The sequence below is a fragment of the Hemitrygon akajei genome, unplaced genomic scaffold (genome assembly GCF_048418815.1).
Source record: "Hemitrygon akajei unplaced genomic scaffold, sHemAka1.3 Scf000079, whole genome shotgun sequence".
NCBI classification, from domain to species: Eukaryota; Metazoa; Chordata; class Chondrichthyes; order Myliobatiformes; family Dasyatidae; genus Hemitrygon; species Hemitrygon akajei.
This window is the reverse complement of record NW_027331965.1, coordinates 3,779,808-3,805,297: the sequence shown is the minus strand read 5'-3', so window position 1 is coordinate 3,805,297 and position 25,490 is coordinate 3,779,808. Positions and strand designations below refer to the sequence as shown.

The 25,490-nt window shown below is 47.1% G+C and overlaps 1 protein-coding gene across 1 annotated transcript; it reads right to left on the bottom strand.

Annotated features, from left to right (window-relative positions):
* Positions 1 to 818: 818 nt before the first annotated feature.
* Positions 819 to 16,224, bottom strand: LOC140722531 (C-type lectin domain family 12 member A-like). Its single transcript, XM_073037247.1, has 6 exons — positions 16,158 to 16,224; positions 11,395 to 11,511; positions 8,185 to 8,379; positions 5,716 to 5,858; positions 5,326 to 5,390; positions 819 to 1,087 (listed from the first exon to the last, which is right to left on the bottom strand). Exons 1-6 carry the CDS (start codon positions 16,222 to 16,224, stop codon positions 919 to 921), a joined length of 756 nt encoding a protein of 251 aa, XP_072893348.1. The 3' UTR covers positions 819 to 918.
* Positions 16,225 to 25,490: the final 9,266 nt, after the last annotated feature.

The window sequence follows — 25,490 nt, the reverse complement described above, 5'->3', positions numbered from 1 at the left end:
ATTGTTATCTTTGAACAAATGAGCGGCGTGTTTGCGGTATTCATTAATATGTCTAATTTACATTAATTTTAAATTACGCCGCACGGATGCAGCAAAAAGCACAGATTCTAGGCCGTATTAGTTTCAGATAATAAAGCAAATAGCGATTCCGGTGGAAAACATCCCACGGGGTGGACTGGACGATTTGCACGCTGGCCGTCACTACTCAGGGCACTGAGTGAAGGAGTCGGGAGCTCGCGTTGCAGTGGTTCAATACGTCAGTGAGGCCGCACTCTGTTCCAGGAAAAATGCCACTGAGCTGGAAAGATCCCAGAGGGAGATTTACGGGGATATTGCAGCGACTCCAGGGTCTGAGTTATGGAGAGAGGGAGGGAAGGTTGGTACTTTATTCCCAGGAGCGTAGATCTAAACTTACAGCGTTGCAGAAACCCAGGAGAGGCAGAGTCAGAGAGCACGCACACAGACTTTTACCTAGGTTGCGGGGTATCGAATACCAGACGGTTCAGGGCGGTGTTGAGAGTGGGTGAGAAGGAGAAAGAGAGAGAGAGGTCAGGGAGACGGAGTGTGTAGAGAGAACGGGGAGAGGAGAGTCTGAGTGGGGTAGGGGAGAAAGAAGGAGAAAGGGTAAAATGGTGGGTAGAGAGAGCGGAGAAAGAGCGGGCGGAGAAAGTGCGAGGAAATAGTGGGCGGAGAGGGGTGGAGAGAGAGCTGGGGTGATTGGGAAAGTGCGGGGAGGGAAGGCGGAATGACAAGAAGGGGATTGATGGTAGATGTTTGTCGTTATCTGGAGAATGGAGTAGCAGGGAGGTGTAGTGAGGGTGAGGTGGGAATTCGGAATGATGGATGGAGGGAGAGTGGAAGAGAGATAAGGAAAAGAACGAGATAATAGAGACGTAATTCAGACGCCCCCATGGGCTGTTAACAAAGACCCTGGAGGTTTTCAGCTATAGCCGGGCACAAAGGTGCAGACCTCTCGCAGATGAATCTGCGATCACGATTGCAAGGATAATTCATTCCTTTCGGTGTGCAACGAGTGCAGACGGGAGTTCCAGAGGTCACGTGATACAGGAGACCAGAGGCCGCTTTTCTATCAAAGAGGGTTAAAAAGTTTCAATACAGATAAAACAGCGATTAACCTCATTAAACCTAGCAATTATACGCCTGTCAGTTTGACGTCAGTGGGGAGAAAGTTAATGGAAATTATTCTAAGAGATGGTATATATGATTATCTGGCTAAACAGGGTCTGATTCAGAACAGTCAGCATAGATTTGTGCGTGGAAGGTCATGTTTGACAAATCTCATTGAATTTTTTGAAGAGGTTACGAGGAAAGTTGACGACGGTAAAGCAGTGGATGTTGTCTATATGGACTTCAGTAAGGCCTTTGACAAGGTTCCGCACGGAAGGTTTGTTAGAAACGTTCAATCGTTAGGTATTAATATTGAAGTCGTAAAATGGATTCAACAGTGGCTGGATGGGAGATGCCAGAGAGTAGTGGTGGATAACAGTTTGTCAGGGAGGCCGGTGACTAGTGGTGTGCCACAGGGATTTGTACTGGGTCCAATGTTGTTTTCATATACATTAATGATCTGGATGATGGGGTGGTAAATTAGATTAGTAAGCATGTAGATGATACTAAGGTAGGTGGCGTTGTGGATAATGAAGTAGGTTTTCAAAGCTTATAGAGAGATTTAGGCCAGTAGCAAGAGTGGGCTGAACGATAGCAGATGGAATTCAATGCTGATAAATGTGAGGTGCTACATTTTGGTATGAATAATCCAAATAGGACATACATGGTAAATGGTAGGGTGTTGAGGAATGCAGTAGAACAGTGTAATCTAAGAATAATGGTGCATAGTTCCCTGAAGATGGAATCTCATGCAGATAGGGCGGTGCAGAGATCTTTTGGTATGTTGGCCTTTATAAATCAGAGCATTGAGTTTCGGAGTTGGGATGTAATGTTAAAATTGTACAAGACATTGGTAAGGCTCAATCTGGAGTATTGTGTACAGTTCGGGTCACCGAAGTATAGGAAAAATATCAACAAAATAGAGAGAGTACAGAGATTTACTAGAATGTTACCTGGGTTTCAGCATCTAAGTTACACGGAAAGGGTGAGAAAATTAGGTCTTTATTCTTTGGAGCGTATAAGGTTGAGGGGGGACTTGATATAGATATTTAAGATTATGAGGAGGATAGATAAAGTTGACGTGTGTAGGCTTTTTCCACTGAGGGTAGGGGAGATTCAAACAAGAGGACGTGAGTTGAGATTTAGGGGGGCAGAAGTTTAGTGGTAACACAAGGGGGAATATCTTTACTCAGAGAGTGGTAGCTGTGCGGAATGAGCTTCCAGTAGAAGTGGTAGAGACACGTTCGGTATTGTCATTTAATGTAAAATTGAATAGGTATATGGACAGGAAAGGAATGAAGGGTTATGGGCTGAGTGTGGGCCAGTGGGACTAGGTAAGTGTAAGCGTCGGCACTGACTTGAAGGGCCGAGATGGCTTGTTTCCGTGCTGTAATTGTTATGTGGTTATATGGTTATATGGCAGATGGTGTTTAATGCTGATAAGTGTGAGGTGCTACATTTTGGTAGGAATTATCCAAATAGGACATACATGGTAAATGGTAGGGAATTGAAGAATGCAGTAGAATAGAGTGATCTAGGATTAATGGTTAAACACGAGGAACTCTGCAGATCCTGGAAATTCAAGCAACACACACAAGATGCTAGTGGAACACAGCAGGCCAGGCAGCATCTTTAGAAGAAGCACTGTTGACGTGTCAGGCCGAGACGTTTCGTCAAGACAAACTGAAAGGAAACATACTGATGAAGGGTCTCGGCACGAAACATCGACAGTGCTTCTCCTGCAGATGCTCCCTGGCCTGTTGGGTTCCACCAGCATTTTGTGTGTGTTGTAGGAATAATGGTGCATAGTTCACTGAAGATGGAATCTCATGTGGATAGGGTGGTGAAGAAAGCTTTTGGTATGCTGGCCTTTGTAATTCAGAGCATTAAGTATAGGATTTGGGATGTAATGTTAAAATTGTACAAGGCATTGGTAAGGCCGAATTTGGAGTATTATGTACAGTTCTACTCACCGAATTTTAGGAAAGATGTCAACAAAAGTACAGAGAAAATTTGTTAGATTTACCAGAATGTTACCTGTGTTTCTGCACATAAGTTACAGGGAAATGTTGAACAAGTTAGGTCTTTATTCTTTGGAGCGTAGAAGGTTGAGGGGGGAATTGACAGAGGTATTTAAAATTATGAGGGGGATAGATAGAGTTGACGTGGATAGGCTTTTTTCCATTGAGAGTAGGAGAGATTCAAACAAGAGGACATGAGTTGAGAGGTAGGGGGTAAATGTGTAAGGGTAACACGAGGGGGAATTTCTGTACTAATACAGTGGCAGCTGTGTGGAACGAGCTTCCAGTAGAAGTGGTAGAGGCAGGTTCGGTATTGTCACTTAAATTAAAATTGGATAGGTATATAGACAGAAAATGTATGAAACGTTATGGGCTGAGTGCGGGCCATTTGGACTAGGTGTGAGTTAGCGTTCGGCACGGATTAGAAGGGTCGAGATGGCCTATTTCCGTGCTGTAGTTGTTAAATGGCTATATGCTTATATGGTTTAGCGGGAAGACAGTTTCACGGAGACGCAGAGGGGCGTAGAGAACGTACGGGATATGGCAGGGGGTAGACAGAATGTGTGTAATTGAGGCGGCAGAGCAAAGGACAAGAGAGTCGGTGTAAAAAGGGAGAGAGGAAGAGTGTCCTCAGTCCTGAGACCGTTCCCAACATAATCACACTAACACACTCGTTCCCCACAGCCCCGTGTTAGTCTCTAAACTAATGCCACAACACTAGGGACCCCTCGCAGCCTCCGGTCTATTGCCAGACTAATCTCACTGACCCACTTTCTCTTCACAGTCCTGTTTCAGTCCTCATACGAATCCAACTGACGTACGCTCCCCCGCCCACAAATCTGTTTCATTCCCCAAAAAATAACAGTGTCCCACCCTCTCCCCACAGACTTGTGGCAGACACGAAATGAACTCTATAATAGGCCCACTCTCGTCATGTGTCTGTGCCCAAATTAATCCCATTGCCGCTCCACCTCCCCACAGCTTCGTGCCAGAATTCAAACTAATTCCACTGCATCGCGCTCTCACTACTGCCCTGCGTCGGTCACCAAACTAATCCCAGGGTACTGGTCCTTCCCACAGCCCCGTTACAGTCCGCAAATTAATCTATTACCCTGCCCTGTCCTTCACCGGCAGACATGTGTCGGTCCCCAAAAAATTATCATTGTACCATCACCTCCCGACAAGTTCGAACAGTCTACAGACAATTCCCAATCCCCCTCCCTGTTCCCTCAAACCTCCTTCAGTCCGTAAACTAGTCCCATTTTCTCCCGTCAACTCTACGTCAATAGACAAAAGACAAAAGGTGCAGGAGTAGGTCATTCAGACCTTCGAGCCAGCACCGCCATTCACTGTGATCATGGCTGATCATCCACAATCAGTAACCCGTTCCTGCCTTCTCCGCTATATTTAAGAGCTCTACATAAGTCTTTGAAAGCATACAGATAATTGGCCTCCACTGCCTTCTGAGGCAGAGCATTCCTAGATCCACAACTCTCTAGTTGGAAAAGTTTTTCCTCAACTCCATTCTAAATGGCCTACCCCTTATTCTTAAACTGTGGCCTCTGGTTATGGACTCCCCCAACATCGGGGACATGTTTCCTGCCTCTAGCGTGTCCAATCCCTTAATAATCTTATAACAGATTGGAGGAAAAACTCTTTCACCCTGAGAGTTGTGGATCTGTGGAATGCTGTGCCTCAGAAGGCAGTGGAGACCAATTCTCTGGATGCTTTCAAGAAAGAGTTAGATAGAGCTCTTTAAGATAGCGGAGTCGAGAAATATGGGGAGAGGGCAGGAACGGGGTACTGATTGTGAATGATCAGCTATGATCACATTGAATGGCTGTGCTGGCTCGAAGGGCCGAATGGCCTACTCCTGCACCTGTTGTCTATTGTTTATTGTCTATTGTAAATCGCTGCAGTCCCAGGACCGAGTCTTGAGGTACACTGTTACTCACTGCCTGCAATTCTGAAAAGGATCCGTTAATCCAAACACTTTGTCTCCTGTCTGCCAACCAATGTTCTATCCATATCAGTACCCTACTCCCAATACCACGTGCTCTAACTTTGCCCACTAATCTCCTTTGTGGGACATTATCAAAGACATTCTGAAAGCCCAGGTATATTACGTCCACTATCATTCCCCATGTTTCTTCATCCAGATCAGTCAAAATCTCACCCGTCTTCGCATTTTCCAATCCAGTATGCACGGTTTCGGTCGACAAGAAAGGGGGCTATAAAGTTCTGTGAAATTAAATTTATTTCATTATTGCCGAGTTTTGAAAACCATTGATGGAGTCACTCTCAGTTTATTACAACAGGAGTGAGTTGTGGGACGGTGCGGAGGGTGCTTCGTTTTGTATCTGACTACGAGAGTGTGAGATCGGACGGTGCAGAGGGAGATTCCCAGTATTGTGTGATGAGACGGTGTGGAGGGTGATTCACTGTGTGTTTAACCCCAGGATTGTGTGATGAGACGGTTTGAAGGGAGATTCACTCTGTGTCTGACCCCGGGAGAGTGTGATGACTCCTTTGTTACTGTGGGATCTTCTCGAGGTGTGAGACCTACCATTTCATTCTTTGAATTGATTTCTAAGAGCCTTGAATTCCGGTTTGAGCATTCCTGCATTGATGTGTTCAAAGATGTTCCAAACGTGGATACGTAATAACACCGATCTTTGTTAGTGATCCAGTCCTTGGGACAGGTTTGCTCTGGAAATCAGGAATAAGTAACAGTGAAGATCCATCCGTACTTATACATCGCAACACCCGGTGGGTTGGGGGGTGTTTAAGCGCCCAGTGAATTACCCTCCACACTGCCCCAGTGTGAAGTACCCTCCTCACTGCCTCATATTTTCCCAAGATCAGAGATAGAGTGAATTTCTCTCCGCACCATCGGATCACACACTCCCGGGGTCAGACACAGAGTGAATCTCCCTCCACACCGTCCCATCACACACTCACGGTGTCAGACACAGAGGGAATCCCCCTCCACACCGTCTCATCACACACTCCCGGGTTCAGTCACAGAGTCAATCTCCCTCCACACCATCCTATCACGCATGGTTTGGTTCATTTGCACAGAGAAGTTCTGTGTTATCAGGTAAAACGAATGACTAGAGGCCGTGGGGCCGAATCGATCTCACCCTATTCTCAAACTTTAAATGGGTAGGAAGCCCGGCTCGCTGGCTTGGAGCCGGGCGTGGAATGCGAGTGCCTTGTGGGCCACTTTTGGTAAGCAGAACTGGCGCTGCGGGAGGAACCGAACGCTGGGTTAAGGCGCCCGATGCCGACGCTCATCAGACCCCACAAAAGGCGTTGGTTGATATAGATAGCAGGACGGAGAAGTTCTGTGTTATCTGGTAAAGCGAATGACGAGAGGACCCGCAGTTTTATCTGGTAAAGCGAATGACTAGAGGCCGTGGGGCCGAAACGATCTCAACCTATTCTCAAACTTTAAATGGGTAAGAAGCCCGGCTCGCTGGCATGGAGCCGGGCGTGGAATGCGAGTGCCTAGTGGGCCACTTTTCGTAAGCAGAACTGAGGTCTGAGACACAGTGAATCTCCCTCTGCCTTGTCCCATCAGAAAACCCGATATCAGGCATGCAGAGAAGTTCCCGGGATCAGACACAGAGTGAGGATCTGAAAAAGCAGTCCCAGCACATACCCGTTGCTTTAGGCACAGGGTAAATAATTTTCCATCACAAAATCCCCGCGACCGAGACATAGTGATGCTCCCTCCACTCAACCCCATCTGACATTTCTACAGTCAGGCCCGGAGTGATGCTCCCTCCACTAGATCACAACTGTGAAGAACCAGGGTTACCATAAAACTGGGAGAGTAGGTAAAGGTGAGAAAATAGTGGCTTTATTACACAAAATGTTTACAAACTCAACATAATTGTTCCGGAGTCCAAATTGAATCAGTTCAACAGAACAGAACTGGGTCACCCGGAACATTATATATACTCCTCTATCCAAGTGAAACGCCACATCTCCTGACTATGGGTTTTAATCGATGCTAGCCAGTCCATAATAAACTGCAGGGGAGAGAAAACTCCCTGGGTAAGAGAACAGAATGTAGATCTTTCCACAAAGCCCAGTCACACACAGCCTTGGTCAGATGCACTGTTAATCTCCCCACGGCCCCATCACACACTCCAGCGGTCAGACACGGAAATAAACTCCCTCAGCACACACGACAAATGTCAGAGGGAGAGTGATTCTCAACGCACCACACAGCAAAGTGATAGACATACAGGGAAGCTGCCTCCACACGGACCCATCACACACTTCCGAGTCTAACACAGTGTGAATCTCCCTCCTAACGTCCCATCACACACTTCCTGCCGAGTCACAGAGTGTAGCTTTCTCTGAACCGTCCCATCACTCAGTCCAGGAATCAGACACAGACTGAAGCTGTCTCTCCACGATCCCATCACTCACTCCCGGATTCAGACAGAGAGTGAGGCCCAAGCTGCACCGTCCCGTCACACACTCACGGATTTAAAGTGAAACACTTTCTCCACGGTGCCATAACACACTTTAGGGGTCACAGATGGGGTGAACCTCTCTGGGCAACGTCCCATCACACTATCCCGCTGTCAGACAAAGAGTGAAACTGGATCCATACTGTGCCATCAGATATTCCCGGAGTGAGACAGAATGAATCTGGATCCATACTGTCCCATCAGACATTCCCGGAGTGAGACATAGAGTGAAGCTGTAATGTTACGTCTCACAATCCCGTAGTCAGACACAGAGTGAATCCACCTCCACAACGTCCCATCTCATTCTGCTTGACTCAGTGACAGAGTGAAACTTCCTCCACCCAGCCCCATCACACACTCCCGGGGTCAGAAACAGAGTGAAACTTCCTCCACGCAGCCCATCACACACTCACCGGCTCAAACACAGAGTGAATCACCCTCCATACCATCCCTTCACACACTCCCGATGTCAAGCACTGAGTGGCGCTTCCTCTCTCCATGCCAGCCCTGTGATGAGGAGTGGGTGAAAGAGGGGGATGATGCCTCACCTCTTCTGCTGGTCAACAATTCACAGATTTGAGCCTTGGTTTGGTTGACAGATCTGTACTTCGTTTCCATCTCAGTGAACTGTCGTTTAAGAACGAACAGATTAGAGTTGAGCGCAGAAAGCTTGGACTGAAGGGTTGAGTTCAACTCATGGTAGTTTCGGTCGGAGGTGATCTTAGACTGACGGATCTGTGATACTGAGAGAGATGGTGAAGAATGGTTAGCCTTTACGTGATTTAGCGTCACGCTACCGAACCGTTCACAGAGAGTGTTGTGTCAGTGTCACGCTGAAGGGTGACACAGTGAACGATTTCCTGTGGACACAGTGACAGGCGTCGGCGCCACCTTGAGGGGCGTGTTTGTGCCACGCTACGGGGAATAATCAACGTCCAGTAGTAGATTTTGCTGTTACCATGGGGGTCTGCGTCAGTATCGTGCGGGGTATGTCCGAGTTGCTGTGAGAAATGTGTCGGTGTCACTGTCATAGGAGATTCTGCGCCCCGGCGGGAGGTGTACCGTTTCACAATGACGTGTCACGGTGTCATGGCGTGGAGTGTGCTGGTCGCAAAGTGAAGGGTATGTCAGTGCCACGGTGAGAGAAATGTCATGGCCACGGTCTGTGTGAGAGTGACACGCTGAGGCGTGTGCCGGTGCAACGGAGAGTTCTATGTCGATGTCATTGGGAATTTAGCTGTCGGTATCTGGTGAGGGGTTTGCCTGCGTCAGGGTGAGCTGAGGGTAATTGCCTCAGTAAGCGGTGCATCGGCGTAATGTTGAAGGGTGATACTGTCTCGGTAAGTGGTGTTACAGTGACGTGTGAGTCTTTGTCACGATGCGGTGCAGAGCGGATAACGCTGAGGAGTGTGAAGGTGTCACGGTGTACGGTACCTCAGTGTCACGGTGAAGAGCGTGTCGGTGTCACTGTGAGGTGTGTGTCGGTTTCGCTTCAGGAGTTTATCAGTGACATGGTCAGGGGCACATCGATACTACAGTGAGGGGTACGTTGCGGTCAGTGTGACAGCCACATGTGAGTCACGGCGATGGTCGTGTCAGTGTCGCGGTCAGGAGTGCATCTGCGTCTCGTTGAAGGTCGTGATCGTGCTACGGTAACAGCATTGTTGCTGTTATGGTGAATGGCGTGTCGGTGTCAGCATGAGTCCTGATTGTGTTATGATAAAGGCCGTGTTTTTATTACGGATTGGGGTGTGTCCGTGTTACAGAACATAGAATATTACAACACATTTCCGGCTCTTCGGCCCACAATGTTGTGCCGACCACTTAAAAGCTGCCTCCCATATAACCCACCACCTTAAACTCCTCCATATACCTGTCTAGTATACTCTTAAATATCACTTGTGTATCTGCCACCACCACTGATTCAGGAAGTGCATTCTACGCGCCAACCACTCTCTGATTAAAAAAACCTCCCTCTAATATCCCTCTTGACCATCCCACCCCTTACCTTAAAGCCATGTTCTCTTGTGAGAACATGTAGTGCTGCCCTGGGGAAGAGACGCTGGCGGTCCACTCTATCTATTCCTCTTATTATCTTGTATACCTCTATCATGTCTCATCTCATCCTCCTTCTCTTCAAAGAGTAAAGCCCGAGCTCCCTTAATCTCTGATCATAATGCATACTCTCTAAACCAGGAACCATCCCGGTAAATCTCCTCTGTAACCTTTCTGTCGCTTCCACAGCCTTCCTACAGTGAGGAGATCAGAACTGGGCACCAGTACTCCAAGTGTGGCCGAACCATAGGATTATGAAGCTGCATCATTACCTCGCGACTCTTAAACTCTATCCCTCGACTTATGAAACCTAACAACCATAAGCGTACCTAACTACCCTATCTACCTGTGAGGCAACTTTCAGGGATCTGTGGACATGATCCCCAAGATCCCCCTGTTCCTCCACACAAATGGTATCCTACCATTTATTTTGTACTCTGCCTTGGAGTTTGTCCTTCCAAAGTGTACCACCGCACACTTCTCCGGGTTGAACTCTATCTGCCACTTCTCAGCTCACTTCTGCATCCTATCAATGTCTCCCTGCAATCCTCGACAATCCTCTACACTATCCACAACACCACCAACCTTTGTGTCGTCTGCAAACTTGCAACTCGCCCTTCTACCCCCAAATACATGTCTTTAATAACATCACGAAATGCAGAGGTACCAGAACCGGTCCTTCTGGAACACCACTAGTCACGGCCCTCCAATCCGAATGTACTCACTCCACCACGACACTTTGCCTTCTGCAGGTAAGCCAGCGTGGAACCTTGTCAAATGCCTTACTAAAATCCATGTAGATCATATCCACTGCACTACCCTCATCTATATGCCTGGTCACCTCCTCAAAGAACGCTATCGGGCTTGTAAGATACGATCTGCCCTTCACAAAGCCATGCTTACTGTCCCTGATCAGACCATGATTCTCTAAATACCCATTAGTCCTATCTCTAACAATGTTTTCCAACAGCTTTCCCAAAACAGACTTAAGGCTCACGGAGCTATAATTACTCGGACCATCCCAACTACCTTATTTGAACAAGAGGACAATATTGGTCTCCCCACAATCCTCCCGTACCGTTCCCGTGGACAATGATGACATAATGATCCTAGCCAGAGGCTCAGCAATCTATTCTCTCCCCTAGTGAAACACCCTGGGGAATATTCCTTCAGGCCCCGGGGACTTATCAGTCCTAATATATTTTAACAAATACAACAGCTCCTCTTCCTTAATATCAACATGCTCCAGAACATCAAACTCCCTCATATTGTGCTCACAGTTATCAAGTTCCCTCTCAGTGGTGAATACTGAAGAGAAGTATTCATTGAGGACCTCGCTAACTTCCACAGTCTCCAGGCACATCTTCCCACCTGTATCTGTAATCAGTCCTTCATTCACTACTGTCATCCTTTTGTTCTTCACATAATTGAAGAATGTCTTGGGGCTTTCCTTTATCCTACTCACCAAGGCGTTCTGATGCTTCCTTCTTTCTGTCCACAGCCTCTTCTTCATCTCTTTTCTTGCTACCCTATGTTCCGCAATAAACCCATCTAATCCTTGCTTCCTAATCTTAATGTATGCCGCCCTCTTCCATCGTTGTTACGGTAAGGAGGTGTTGGTTTCACTGTTGTGTCTTACAAACTCAATATATTCCACTCTCTTTATTTACGGTCTGACTCCCTCCGGAGACCGTTCCACTCACCATAGATCGAGAGACCGGCCACTGTCACGATGAGGGCGGACGTAACTAGGCAGAGTAGGCAGATCAGACGGTACGGTCTATTTCCAATCTTCACTTTCGACTCCGGTTCTTCCGCAGCTGTGGAGATACCGTACGACCATGAGATCACAATAAATGTTTAATAAGACAATAGGAGCTACTTAATGAATACTTTACATCAGTATCTTAGTGATTGTACTGATGACTTGCAGCAGACGGAAAAACCTGAGCATGTAGATGTTAAGAAAGAGGATGTAATGGAGCTTTTGGAAAACATCAAATTGGATAAGTCGCCGGTACCGGACGAAATATACCCCAGGCTCCTATCGGAGGCGAGGGAAGAGATTACTGAGGCTCTGGCGATGATCTTTGCATCATCAATGGAGACGTGAGACGTTCCGGAGGATTGGAAGGTTGCGGATGTTGTTCCTTTATTCAGGAAAGCGAGAAGAGAGAGCCCAGGAAATTATAGACGAGTGAATCTTACCTCAGCGGTTGCTAAGTTGATGGAGAAGATCCTGAGAGGCAGGATTTATGAACATTTGAGAGGTATAATATATTTACGAACAGTCAGCATGGTTTTTAAAAGGGCAGATGGTGCCTTACGAGACTGATTGAATTTTTGTTGGGATGTGACTAAACACATTGATAAAGGAAGAGCAGTTGATGTAGTGTACATGGATTTCAGCAAAGCATTTTATAAGGTACCCCATACAAGGCTTACTGAGAAAGTAAGGAGGAATGGGATCCAATGGGATATTGTTTTGTGGAGCCACAACTGGCTTGCCACAGAAGGTAAAGAGTGGTTGTAGACGGGTCATATTCTGCATGGAAGTCGGTCACCAGTGAAGTGCATCAGGGATCTGTTCTGGGATTTTTATAAATGAATTGGATGAAGATGTGGAGGGATGAGTTCGTACGTTTGCTGATGACACAATGCTTGTGGGTGTTGTGGATAGTTGGAGGGTTGTCAGAGGTTACAGCGGGACATTGATAGGATGCAAAGCCGGTCTGAGAAGTGATAGATGGAGTATAACCCAGTTAAGTGTGAAGTGGTTCATTTTGATAGGTCAAATACGATGGCAGTTTATAGTATTAATGGTAAGAATCTTGGCAGTGTGGATTATCAGAAGGATCTTGGAGTCCGAGCTCAAAGCAGCTGCGCAGGTTGACTCTGTGATTAAGAATGCGTCCGGTGTTTTGGCCTTCGTCAATCGTGGAATTGAATATCGGAGCCGATAGGTAATGTTGGAGCTATATAGTACCCTGGACAGACCCTACTTGGAGTACTGTCCTCCGTTCTGGTCGCCTCACTATAGGAACGTCGTAGAATCCATAGAAAGGGTGCGGAAGAGTTTGACAAGACTGTTTACTGGATTTGAGAGCATGCATTATGAGAATAGGTTGAGTGAAATCAACCTTTTCTCCTTGGAGCGACGGAAGATGAGAGGTGACCTGATAGAGGTGTACAAGATGAGGAGAGGCATGGATCATGTGGATAGTCAGAGGCTTTTTCCAGAGACTGAAATCGCTCGCAGAAAAGGGCATGCTTTTAAGGTACAGAGGACGTGTCGGGGTAAGTTTGTTTTTACTCAGAGAGTGGTGAGTGCATGGAATAGGCTGCAGGAGGCGGTGGTGTAGGCGGAACCGATAGGGTCTTTCATAGGACTCATGGATGGCTACATGGAGCTTGGAAAACAGAGGGCTATGGGTAAATCCTAGATAGATCTAAGGTAGGGGCATGGTCGTCACACCTTTGTCGGCCGAAGAGCCTGTAATGTGCTGTATGTTTTCTATGTTGCAATGTTTCTATATACATCACAAACAGGAGATGTCCTGCAGAATAAAGCGTCACAGTTACAGAGAGAGGGCAGTGCCGGCAGACGATAAGATGCAAGGGGCCAGGAAGAGGTCGATCGTGAGGTGAGGAGTCCGTCTGATCGTCCTAGGGGTCCGTTCGATAATCCGATAAAACGGAGCAGACGCCGTCCTGGAGACCAGTGTGACGTGCTTTCGTACCTTTCTCCCCGATGAGACGGAGTGACGCTGTGATGGGTCGGGGTCTATGGTTATGCTGGCTGCTTCACGGAGACAGCACGAAATGCAGACAGTGTCCACGGAGAGAAATGTCAGATTTCCATCTTTGGAGTAAGACAGCAGGACGGCTGATTAGGGCCGTGTAGTAGACATGATGGATAGGGACTTCAATGAGCTATTGTTTGGGTGCTCTGTATAAGGGGGTGGGGCCAGGGCAGATTAGACTGACCGATTTGATTGCGGATGACCTGTTTGTCCTGATTGGTTGATAAAGTGTACACTGACTTTAACAAATATTGTCGCAAGGTTCCAGATGGTAGATCTCTCTGGGAGATGGTAGAGAGGAAGGGTGGGAGAGACGGAGAAAGAAAGGAGCGGTGAGCGAGGGAGGGAGGGGGGAGATACGGTGGGTGGAAGATGGAGGAGGGAGAGAGATACTGGATGGCCTGAGACTCAGAGAGAGTTGTCGGGCTAATGTGCTCGGGAAGGACCGATCAGGCACGGGGAGTAGATGTAATCTACCTAGACTTTAACAAGGTCTCAGATGGCACATTGCTCTGGAAGATGATGGTACAGGAGTCGGGAGGTCACGTTGCAGATGTACTGTGAAGCCGCTCTTGTTCAGTGTTGGTCACCCTGATATAGGAAAGGCCACCGAGCTGGTTTACGATGATGTTGGGCTCGAGGGAGTGAGGCATGGAGAGAGGTCGGGCAGGTCGGGATTTCATTGCCTGGAGCGCAGGGGTGTCCTTACAGAGTTGTATAAATCTTCGAGGTGCACAGGCAGGGTGAACGTGCACAGACGTCCCTCAGGACGGTGTATCGGAGACCAGAGGGCAGAGGATTTAAGTGAAAGAGGATGGCGTGGAAGGAGAGAGATGAGGGCGGAAGGGGCTGTTAGACAGAAGGAGGTAGACAGCGGCGAGAGAGGGTAAAAGAGAAAGTGAGGGGAGTGAATAAGGGTGGAGCGAGGGTCAGAGAGTGGGGCGGAGGGTAAGAGTGGGTAGATAGGGAGAAATAAGGGCTGTATGGCGAGAAGCCTGTAGGAGAGAGGTTGGGGAGAATCTGGAACCGAGTAGAGGAGGAGATTGCGATAGGAGAGGTACAGAGAGAGGCAAATGAGGGAGAGAGGTAGAGAGTGGAGAGACACGGGTGTCAGCATAGGAGACAGAGAGGAGGAGGTAGCGACAGGGGCGATGGGCGGGTAGATTGAAGAGAAAGAATGGGAAGGGAGAACGGAATGTGAGAGGCGGAGACAGAGGGGGAGGAACAGGGGATAGATTCGGGAACAGTGAGAGGCAGGGAGAGGTGTGAGAGAGGGCGAAAGAGAGGGGGATTGAGAAGGGGGAGTGAGGAGAGGAGAAATATAGGAGAGGGATGGGGAAGAGAGAAGAAGATAATTTGAGAGAGGAGAGAGAGAGAGAGAGAGAGAGAGAGAGAGAGAGAGAGAGAGAGAGAGAGAGAGAGAGAGAGAGAGAGAGAGAGAGAGAGGAGACAGCGTCGGGGAAGGAAGAGAGGCGTAGATAATGAGGAGGAGAAGGCGCGAGTGGAGTTGAGGGGCAAATTTAGCGACAAAGCGAGGTTGGAAGACCGGAGGGGCGGACGGGGAAGGATGAGAGGGAGAGCAGAGGGAGGGAAAGAGCGCGAGGGGGAGAACGAGTGATAGAGACTGTGAAAGAGGAGAGACGGGAGGGAGATGGGGCAATGAGAGAGGTCGAAGAGAACCGGAGAGTGGGAGACAGTGGGGAAAACGTGGAGAAAGGGGAGGGGAGAGATTGAGAGCGGAGAGGGTGTGAAGAGGTGAGGGAGGGGAGAGAAGGTGAAAGAAGGAAAGAAAGTGAGGTTAAGAAAAGTGAGAGAGTGGCTCTGGATTTATACAGCGCTCCCTCCTTACCGTCCCTCCAACTGTGATCCTCCTCACCACATCGACACGGCGCTCACACATCTCCACGCCCCCAACCCACGCCGCTCGCTCCTCATCGCCCCTTCTTCCACACGGTACATCTCATGCTACCTCTCCTCAGCGTCCCTTCTCACAGCCTACTCTCCTCAATCCATCCCACAGCGCTCGCTCCTCACCGTCCCTCCCAGGGCGCTCACTCCATCACAGCACACTCCCACCGTCCCTCCCACAGAGTTCACCCTCCTCCCCACGTCTCCCACACGCGTTCATCCGACTTCTGCTCAAACAGGCAATCTTGATGGTAACTGAACTTTACCCCTGAGATCTCTCGACATGGTTGGACATATCAGCTAAAGAAGTTCAAATCGACAAAGATGAAACTGACCTCGATCTGTCCGGACCCGGGGTGCCGAGAATTAACTTCCTCTTACGATACATCAGGTTCAGCTGGGGATAGATACAGAGTGAGGCTCCCTCCACACGGTCTCTCACACAGTCCCGGGTTTCAGAAACAGAGTGAAGCTCTCTCCACACCATCCCATCACACTCCGCCGGTCAGAAACAGGGTGAATCTCCCTCCACCCTGTCGCTTCACACGCTCCCGAGGACAGACACAGAGTGAATCTCCCTCCACACCGTCCCATCACACACTCCCGGGGTCAAGCACAGAGTGAAGCTCTCTTCACCCGTCCCACTACGCACTCCTGTGTTCAAACATAGTATGAAACTCCCTCCAGACGTCCGATCATTCACACCAGGATAAGCTGCAGAACAGAGCTGTCGCCTGTCTCTCTGCCCTACTCACCTCGGGAATGAGCCGGAGAGTCCGTTTTTCCCAACTTCACATTCATGTAAATCTCGCTCCGGTCCATCCTGCCGAGGGTTCTCTGCGTCTCTGAGCTCAGATAGGGGAAGCAACCGTTGTCAGAGGAAGCCCGTGTTAGCAAGTGGGTTAGACCGGTACCAACCAACGCCGGATGAAGAGCTGACGAATAGAGGAACCGAGAACAAGGGGAGGAAGTGCGGGGAGCAGAGAGATTGAGGGTGTTGCAGAGGGTTGTCGAGAGAAATGAGAGTGGTTGGTGGAAGAGTAATGAGAGAGGGGAGAAAGAGGGGAGGGTTCTGGGTCGGGTTGAGATAGAGAGGTGGGTGACAATGGACAGACTGGGGAGAAGGGAGCGTGAGAAGGGGTATATGGAGAGAGGAGGCAGGAAGGAGTGATGGAGATGGTGACAAATGAGCGGAGATGGTGACACTTGGAGAAATGAAGGCCGGAGTGTTGGAGAGTGATCGGGGAGAGAGGGTCGGTGAACGGAGGCAAGCGAGTGAGGTCAAGATGGAACAAGACAGCGGAGAGGAGGAGAAGAAGGATAGAGAGCGCGATGAGATGGAGGAGGAATTCTGGAAAGACTGAGGGAATGTGGAATCGAAGGCGGTACAGAGAAAGGAAAGGATTTGGAGGAGGTGAGCTGAGATGGAGTGCAGGCATGAGGAAGAAGGGAGAGACCGAAGGATTTTGTCACTCATACAGGGCCTCAATTATTCGGGACAGATGCAACCCCAGCTGGTTCCTGTATTGAGCATTGAACGTTCCCACTGCCCTTGCTCATGCCTATGATTGAACACCGTCCCTCCGAGTGAGGTGAACAATTCACCCCGAATCTCCTTCCCTCCACAGGGTTTCCTCGCTTTCCTCGCCCAAAGGCGCACTCTTTCTTTCTCCCTCCTTATTCCGTGGCATTCTCTGTCTCTTCCTCTCGTTCTCCACCGACTAGCTTCCCCCACTCCCCCCTTTCCATTCGTCCCTTATAATTCTCGCCTTTCCCTCCCACTATGCTGTCTCTGTTTCTATCATATCTTCTTCCCCTCCTCCACCCTTGCTCTTTTCTCTACCTCCTCTCGCCCACCTTTTCCCCACTCTCCTCTTCCCCATTGTCTTACTCCTCTCTGTCCCCCATCTGCCCCACTCTTTTTCTTCTCTGCACGACCGACCCTCCTGTCGCTCTGACAGGCAGATGTGCTTACACACGCACAGATGCTTTCTGTATTCCTCCGTCCCTTCCGACCGCTCTCCTTCATCTGCTTCGGCCCATTTCCTCCGTCCCATCTCCACCCCTCCTCCCATCCTGCCTCCGAGCTTCCCGTTCTCTCACACCACACCTTCCTCCTTCCATATCCCACTCTTCCTCTTCCTTTCGTTTCCCTTAGTCCCTTTCTTCCTTCTCCCACCCTCGCCTGGTACTGGCTCCTTCTGTCTAACTCAACTCCCCCACCTCAACGACTTCCATGTCACCCACCTCCCTTCTCAATTTCCTGTCTCCTCTACATCTTCTTTCTTTTTCTGACCTGAACCGCTTTATTTGCTCCTGTTCCCACATATTTCCTCATCCACTTCACTTATTCCTTCACTTCTTCCTCCTTTGATTCTATGCTTCCTTACTTTCTCAATAATCCAGGGATACCTTATCAAATGCCTTGCTGAAATTCATATACACCACATACACTGCTCTTCCTTCATCAATGTGATTTGTCACATCCTGAGAAAATTGAAACATGCTCGTAAGACACGGCCTGTCGTTGACAAAACTATGCAGACTATTCCCATCATGTTAAACCTCCCCAAATGTTCATCAACCCTGCCTTTCGGGACTTTCTCCATCCACCTAATAACCACTGAGGTAAGGCTCACTGGTCTATAATTCCCTGAACTATCTGTAACAGTATCTGGAATATAGGAGCAACATCCGCAACCCTCCAATCCTCTGGAACCTTTCCCGTCCCCCTTGATGATGCAAACATCATCGCCATTGGCTCAGCAATCTCCTCCCTCACTCCCACAGTAGGCTAGGGTACATTTCATCCGGTCCCGGTGACTTATCGAACTTGATATTTTCCAAAATCTGCAGCTCATCATCTTTCTTAATATCTACATGCTCAGGCTTTTCAGTCTGCTACAAGTCATCACTACAATCACCTAGATCCTTTTCCGTAGTGAATACTGAAGCAAAGTAGTCATTAAGTATCTCTGCTATTTCATCTGGTTCCATTACACTTTCCCACTGTCACACTTGATAGGTCCTATTCTTTCACGGCTTATCCCCAGATTCTTCACGTACTTGTAGAAGGCCATGGGGTTTTCCTTAATCCTGCCCGCCAAGAACTTTTCATGGCTCCCTTAATATCTTTCCTGTTAGCCTTATAATCTTATAGATTTCTAACATTACATATCTCTCTCAACATTTTGTAAGCTTTTTTTTATCTTCTTGATTAGATTTATTGCAGCCTTTGTACATCACGGTTCCCGTACACTACCATAAATTCCCTGTCTCATTGGAACGTACCTATGCAGAGCTCCACACAAATATCCCGTGAATATCTGCCACATTTCCTCCGTACTTTCCCCTGTTTTCAGTCTGCTGCCTGGTAGTTTCATAATTCCCCTTACTCCAATCAAACGCTGTTCTACCTTGTCTGTTCCTATCTCTCTCCAATTCTATTGCAAAGGATATAGAATTATGTTCACTATCCCCAAAATGCTCTCCCACTGAGCGATCTGACACCTGACCAGGTTCATTTCGAAATGCCAAATGAAGTGCGGCTTCTCCTCGTGCAAGCCTATCAACAAATTATGTCAAGAAAGCTTCCTGAACACACCTAACAAACTTCACCACATCTGAATCCCTTGCTCTAGAGAGATGGAATATTTAACCTCTCATCACGACATCTTTGTTATTATCACACCTTTCCATGTTCTGTTTCTCTATCTTCTCCTCGATATCCCTGTTACTACTGGGCGGCCTATAGAAAAGTACCCAATAAAGTTATTGACACCGTCCTGTTCCTAATCTACACCCACAGAAACACCGTAGAAAAATCTTCCATGGCGTCCACTTTTCTGCAGTGCCACGCCCCGAACTCTTTTACCTCCATCCCTGTCCTTTCTGACACATCTAAAATCCGGCACTTGAATTAACCATTCTTCTCCCTGAGCCATCCAAGTCTCGGTAATGGCAACCACATCATATCTCCAAACGAGATAGTGATCACAATTCCATCTCCTTTACCATAACATTGGAGAGGGATAGGAACAGATTCGTTAGCAAAGCGTTTAATTCGAGTCGGGTAAACTATGAGGCTATCAGGCAGGATGTTGGAAGGATAAATTGGCAATAGACAGTAGACAACAGTTGCAGGAGTAGGCCATCCGGCCTTTCAAGCCAGCACCTCCATTCACGGTGATCATTGATTAATTGTTCTCAGAAATACACAAACGAAATGTGACAAATGTTCAGGAGATATTTACTTGCAGTTCTGCATAGGTACGTTCCAATGAGAAAGGGAAAGGTTGGTAGGGTACAGCAACCGTGGTGTACAAAGGCTGTTATAAATCTAATCAAGAAGAAAAGAAGGCCTTACGAAAGGTTTAGAAGACCAGTTGATAACAAGGATCTAGAAGATTATAAAGCTAGCAGGAGGGAGATTAAGAAAGAAATTAGGAGATCCAGAATGGGCCATAAGAAGGCCTTGCAGGGCAGGATTAATTTAAACAGCAGAACAAGTAAATAAGTGAAGAACAAGTGTATAAGGCGTAAGAAAATATGACGAAACAAGTGTGACAGTGGAAAAAGTATGTACGAGTCCGGAAGATATAGCAGAGGTACATAATGAATACGTTGCTTCAGTATTCACTCGGGTAAAGGATTCTGCCGATTGTCAGGGTGACATAGAGCGGAGTGAAAAGCATGACCATGTAGATATTAATAAAGCCGACATGCTGAAGCTTTTAGAAAGTATCAAGTTGTATAAGTCCTGACGAAGGGTCTCGGCCCGAAACGTCGACAGTGCTTCTCCTTATAGATGCTGCCTGGCCTGCTGTGTTCCACCAGCATTTTGTGGGTGTTCTTTGAATTTCCAGCATTTGCAGATTTCCTCGTGTTTGCTGAAAGTTGCATAAGTCATCGGGAAGAGGACGACCAGGCTACTGCGCGATCGGAGGGAGGAGATTGCTGAGCATCTGCCGATGATGTTTTTATCACAATGGGGACGGGAGAGATTCCGGAGGATTGGAGGGTTCCGAATGTTGTTCCTTTATTCAAGAAAAGCAGTAGAGATTGCCCAGGAAATTATAGACAAATGAGTCTTTCTTGTGTGGTTGGTAAGTTGATGGAGAAGAACCTGAGAGGAATGATATATGAACATTTGGAGAGGCATAATAGCAACAGTAACAGTAACATTTCTGATCTGGGAACCCTACTCTTCGTGATTTTATAAATGACCTGAATGAGGTTGTGGAGGTGGGGGTTCGTAAATGTGCGGATGATACAAAGCTTGGGGTGTATGAGGTCTGTCAGAGATTACAGAGGGACATTCATAGGATGCAAAACTGGGCTGAGAATTGGCAGATGGAGATCAAACCAGATAAGCTGTTCTTTTTGGTAGGTGAAATATGATGGCATAATACAGTATTGATGGTAAGATCCTTGGCAGTGTGGTAGATCAGAGAGGTCTTGGGTTCGAGTCCATAGGACACTCAACGCTGCGGCGCAGGTTGTCTCTCTGGTTACTAAAGCATACGGTGCATTGGTCTTCAGCAAACTTGAGACTGAGTTTTGGAGCCGAGAGGTAATGTTGAAGCTATAGAGGGCTGTGGTCAGACCCCACCTGGAGTACTGTGCTCAGTTCTGCTCGCCTTACTACAGGAAGAATGTGGGAACGATAGAAATGGCGCAGAGGAGATTTACAAGGATGTTGCCCGGATTGGAATAGGTTGAGTGAACTCGGCCATTTTTCTCGGAACGACGGAGAATGACAGATGACCGGATAAGGTATACAAGACGATGAGAGGCGTTGATCGTGTGTATAGTTAGAGGGTTTTTCCCAGGGCAGAAATGGACAGCACGAGAGCGCACAGGTTTAAGGAAGTATGTACAAAGGGTATGTCAGGATATTTTCTTTTTTTGTCTGGTGAGTGTCGGGAGTGGTGGAGTCTCCTGGACAGGTACATGGAACTCAGAAAAAATAGAGGGCTATGGGTAATCTACGGTAATTTCGAAGGAAAGGACATTTTCGCACTGAATGTGTGCCGAAGCGCCTGTATTGTACTGCAGGATTTCTATATTTTTATGACAGCTGGACGGAGTGGACTGAGGGGAGTGGGTCCGAGGATCGGCTACGCTCGGGAGAGGTCGACAGGAAAAAATGGACGACACTGTGAGCGCCACTGTTTGCACTTTTTCTTGAGAACGTGCCCCTTTTTTATGTTGCTTTACAAACCATATAGTCAAATCATAAAGCTGAATTGTTTAATCTCATATTCTGTACTGTTTGTAAACATCGTACAACATTTACCCAAATGAGATTTCGTAAGTTTCTCCGGCCAGGGGCTACCATCACCCAGATGCAGCCGAGAGCTGAACCAATGATTACATTCCCACTATGTTTTATTTTTTTGTAAGCCTTTTCTTTGGGGTTTTTTTTCAAGAGCTTTGAGTTCCCTTTTCAGCCAGATTTGGATACTTCTTGAGTTCTGAGAACTTCTTCATTTTTGGAACACACATGTCCTGCTCCTTCCGCATTTTTCCCAGAAGCGAAAGCCATTGCTGCTCTGCTAAAATCCCTTGCAGATGTGGTTGGAGAAAGGACAGTGGAGTTCAGCCCTGACAAATGCAAAGATGTAGCACACTATTAAAGACAAGACAGTGTCGATGAGCAGAGGGATCTTGCGGTCCGTGTTCGTAGCTCCATTAAGGTGGCTCCACAGTTTGCAGATGATATGGAGATAAATAGAGGGGCAGGTAGTTTTGAGGAAGTAGACAGGCTACAGATGGACTTAGATAGAAGAACGAAATGGCAGATGTACTGCTGTGTTGAAAGATGAATGGTCAAGAATTTTGGGGAAAAAAAATAAAAGGGCGGAAGGTGCAGGACATGTGTATTCGAAAAATGAAGAAGTTCTCAGAACTCAAGAAGTATCCAAATCTGGCTGAAAGGGAACTCAAAGCTCTTGGGAAAAAAAAAAGCCAAAGAAAAGGCTTAAAAGAAAATAAAAAAATAGTTGAAATGTAATCATTGTTTCGGCTCCCGGATTCATCTGGGTTATTGTAGCCCCTGGTCCGAGAAACTTACGAAATTTTCTAAAAGTAGAGAAAACACACAAAAAACAGACATTCAAGGGGACTTTAAAGACCTTGAGCAGGATTCCCCAAAGGTTAATTTGTAGGTTGGACATAGAAATCTGCAGCAAATTCCCGGCCCCTCAGCCCACAATGTTGTGCCGATGTTCTAACCTTCTCAGGTTGAGTCTGTGGTGAGGAGGGCAAATGCATGTCAGCATTTCGACTCGAATATAAAAGGAAAGGTGTGATGCTGAGACTTTATAAAGCACTGGTGAGGAGTCACGTGGAGTATTGTGAGCAGTTTTCGGCCTCTTATCTTAGAAAGATGGTGCTCAAAGTGGAGAGGGTTCAAACGAGGTTCAGAAAACTCATTCCCAGATTGAAGGCTGTCATATGAGAAGTGTCTGATATCTCTAGGCCTGCACTCACTGGAATTTAGAAGGAAGAAGAGTGACCCTATTGAAATCTATTGAGTATTTATATTCCTTGATCGAGTGGGTGTGGAGATGATAGTTTCTATGGTGGGGGAGTCGAAGACCAGAGGACAAAGGCTCAGAAGAGCGGCGCGTCCATTTAGAACAGAGACGAGGAGAAATTACTTTAGCCAGAGAGTGGTGAATCTGTGGATTTCTTTGTCACAGGCGCCGTGGAGGCCAAAGGTTTCTTTGTTGTATATTTATGGCGGAGGTTCTTGATTGGTCAGGGCTTGAAGGAATACGGAAAGAAGGCAGGAGATTGAAGCTCATAAGTAAGCTGGATCAGCCACAGTAAAATGTTGGAGCAGACGCAATGGGCCAAATGGTCTAATTCTGCTCCTAAATCTTACTTTCTTATGATAAGTTACTTTGTTTTATTGTGGAAAGACCAAATGCTTTTGCCAAGCTTGACTAGCCGAAGATTGAGGCCACGAAGGTCACAGGATAAGATGCAAAAGCTGCCTTGCTTGTACGAGCTTACAAAAGCTAGCAGCATTTCATACCAAGAATGAGGTAATGTTAACTTTAATCCCACACTGTCTTGGTAATGGAGGAACTGACAGCAGATGCGCAGTTCTAATTTTGTGCACCGCTCGGAATCATTCGTAGACTGGCTAATATCCAACAAGTGCTTCTTGAAATCGCTCACTGCGTCGTAAGGCAACGTGATCACGAATTCAAGGGTTAACCGTACACCTATGTCTGTGCCTTTGTTTCTCTTTGATCCCTGGATAAATAAGGGTCTGCACTTTCTTTAGCTTTTACAAGAGGCCTGAGTTCCCTTTTCGGCCACAATTGAATACTTCTTGACAATTGACTACTTCTTCATTTTTCTGAATACACACGTCCAGCACCTTCCTCATTATTTTCCCCCAGAAATTAAAGCCATTGCCGCTCTGCTGACAACCCTTGCAGATATGTTCAGGCAAATGGCAGATGATTTCAACCCTTACAAATACAAAGATATAGCACACTATTAAAGACAAGACAGGTTCGATGAGCAGAGGGATCTTTGTAGCTCCATGAACGCGGCTCCACAGTTTGCAGACGATATGAGGATAAGTGGAGGGGCAGGTAGTTTTGAGGAAGTAGACCGGCTACAGAAGGACTTAGACAGCTCAAAGTAATGGCAGATGTACTGCTGTGTTGAAAGATGCATGGCCATGCACGTTGGGAGAAAATAAAAGGGTTGACTATCTTCTAAATGGAGAAAAAACATTAAAAAGAACGAACCCAGAGATTCAAGGAGTGTTTAAAATCCTTGTGCGGGATTCTCTAAAGGATAATTTGCAGGTTGAACATAGAAATCTACAGCACATTTCCGGCCCCTCAGCCCACAATGTTGTGCCGATGATATAAAATTCTCAGGTTGAGTCTGTGGCGAGGAGGACAAATGCATGTCAGCATTTCGACTCGAATATAAAAGGAAAGGTGGTATGCTGAGACTTTATAAAGCACTGGTGAGGCCTCACGTGGAGTATTGTGAACAGTTTTGGGTCTCTTATCTTAGAAAGATTGTGCTCAAAGTCGAGCGGGTTCAAACGAGGTTCACAAAAAAGATTGCAAGATTGAAGGGCCTCATATGAGAAGTGCCTGATATCTCTCTGTCTGCACTCTTGGAATTTAGAAGGAAGAAAGGTGACCCCATTGAAATCTATTGATTATTTAAATTCTTTGATCCAGTGGGTGTGGAGAAGAAAGTTTCTATGGTTGGGGAGTCGAAAACTAGAGAACAAAGGCTCAGAAGAGCGCCCCGACCCTTTAGAACAGAGACGAGGAGAAATTACTTTAGCCAGAGTGTGGTGAATCGTGGATTTTTTGCCACAGGCCGCCGTGGAGGCCAAATCTTTCTTTTTGTATATTTATGGCGGAGGTTCCTGATTGGTCAGGGCTTGAAGGAATACGGAAAGAAGGTAGGGGATTGAAGCGTATAAGTAAACTGGATCAGCCACAGTAAAATGTTGGAGCAGACTCAATGGGCCAAATGGTCTAATTCTGCTCCTAAATCTTACTTTCTTATGATAAGTTATTTTGTTTTACTGTGGAAAAACTAAATGCTGTTGCTAAGCTTGACTAGCTGAAGACTGAGGCCACGAAGGTCACAGGATAAGATGCAGAAGCTGCCTTGCTTGTGCGAGCTTACAAAAGCTAGCAGCATTTCATACCGAGAATGAGGTAATGTTAACTTTAATCCCACACTGTCTTGGTAATGGAGGAACTGACAGCAGATGCGCAGTTCTAATTTTGTGCGCCGCCCGGAATCATTCGTACACTGGCTAATATCCAATAAGTGCTTCTTGACATCGCTCACTGAGTATATTTGGCTGTTGGCTATCGCCCGAAATTCGCGGTATAGATTTAAGATATAACCTGACTTTGCGGAGTCGTAAGGCAACGTGATCACGAATTCAAGTGTTAACCGTACACCGATGTCTATGTCTTTATTTCTCTTTGATACCGGGATAAATAAGTGTCTGTACTCCCTTTAGCTTTTACAAGAGCCTTGAGTTCCCTTTTCGGCCACAATTGAATATTTCTTGAGAATTG

Coding starts and splice junctions, on each gene's coding strand:
- LOC140722531 (XM_073037247.1), bottom strand. CDS start 16,224: ATGGACCGGAGCGAGATTTACATGAATGTGAAGTTGGGAAAAACGGAC. Junction 5,859..8,184: donor ATTGTTGACCAGCAGAAGAG/GTGAGGCATCAT, acceptor CCTGATTTCCAG/AGCAAACCTGTCCCAAGGAC. Junction 1,088..5,325: donor ATTGGAAAATGCGAAGACGG/GTGAGATTTTGA, acceptor CCTCTTTGATAG/AAAAGCGGCCTCTGGTCTCC.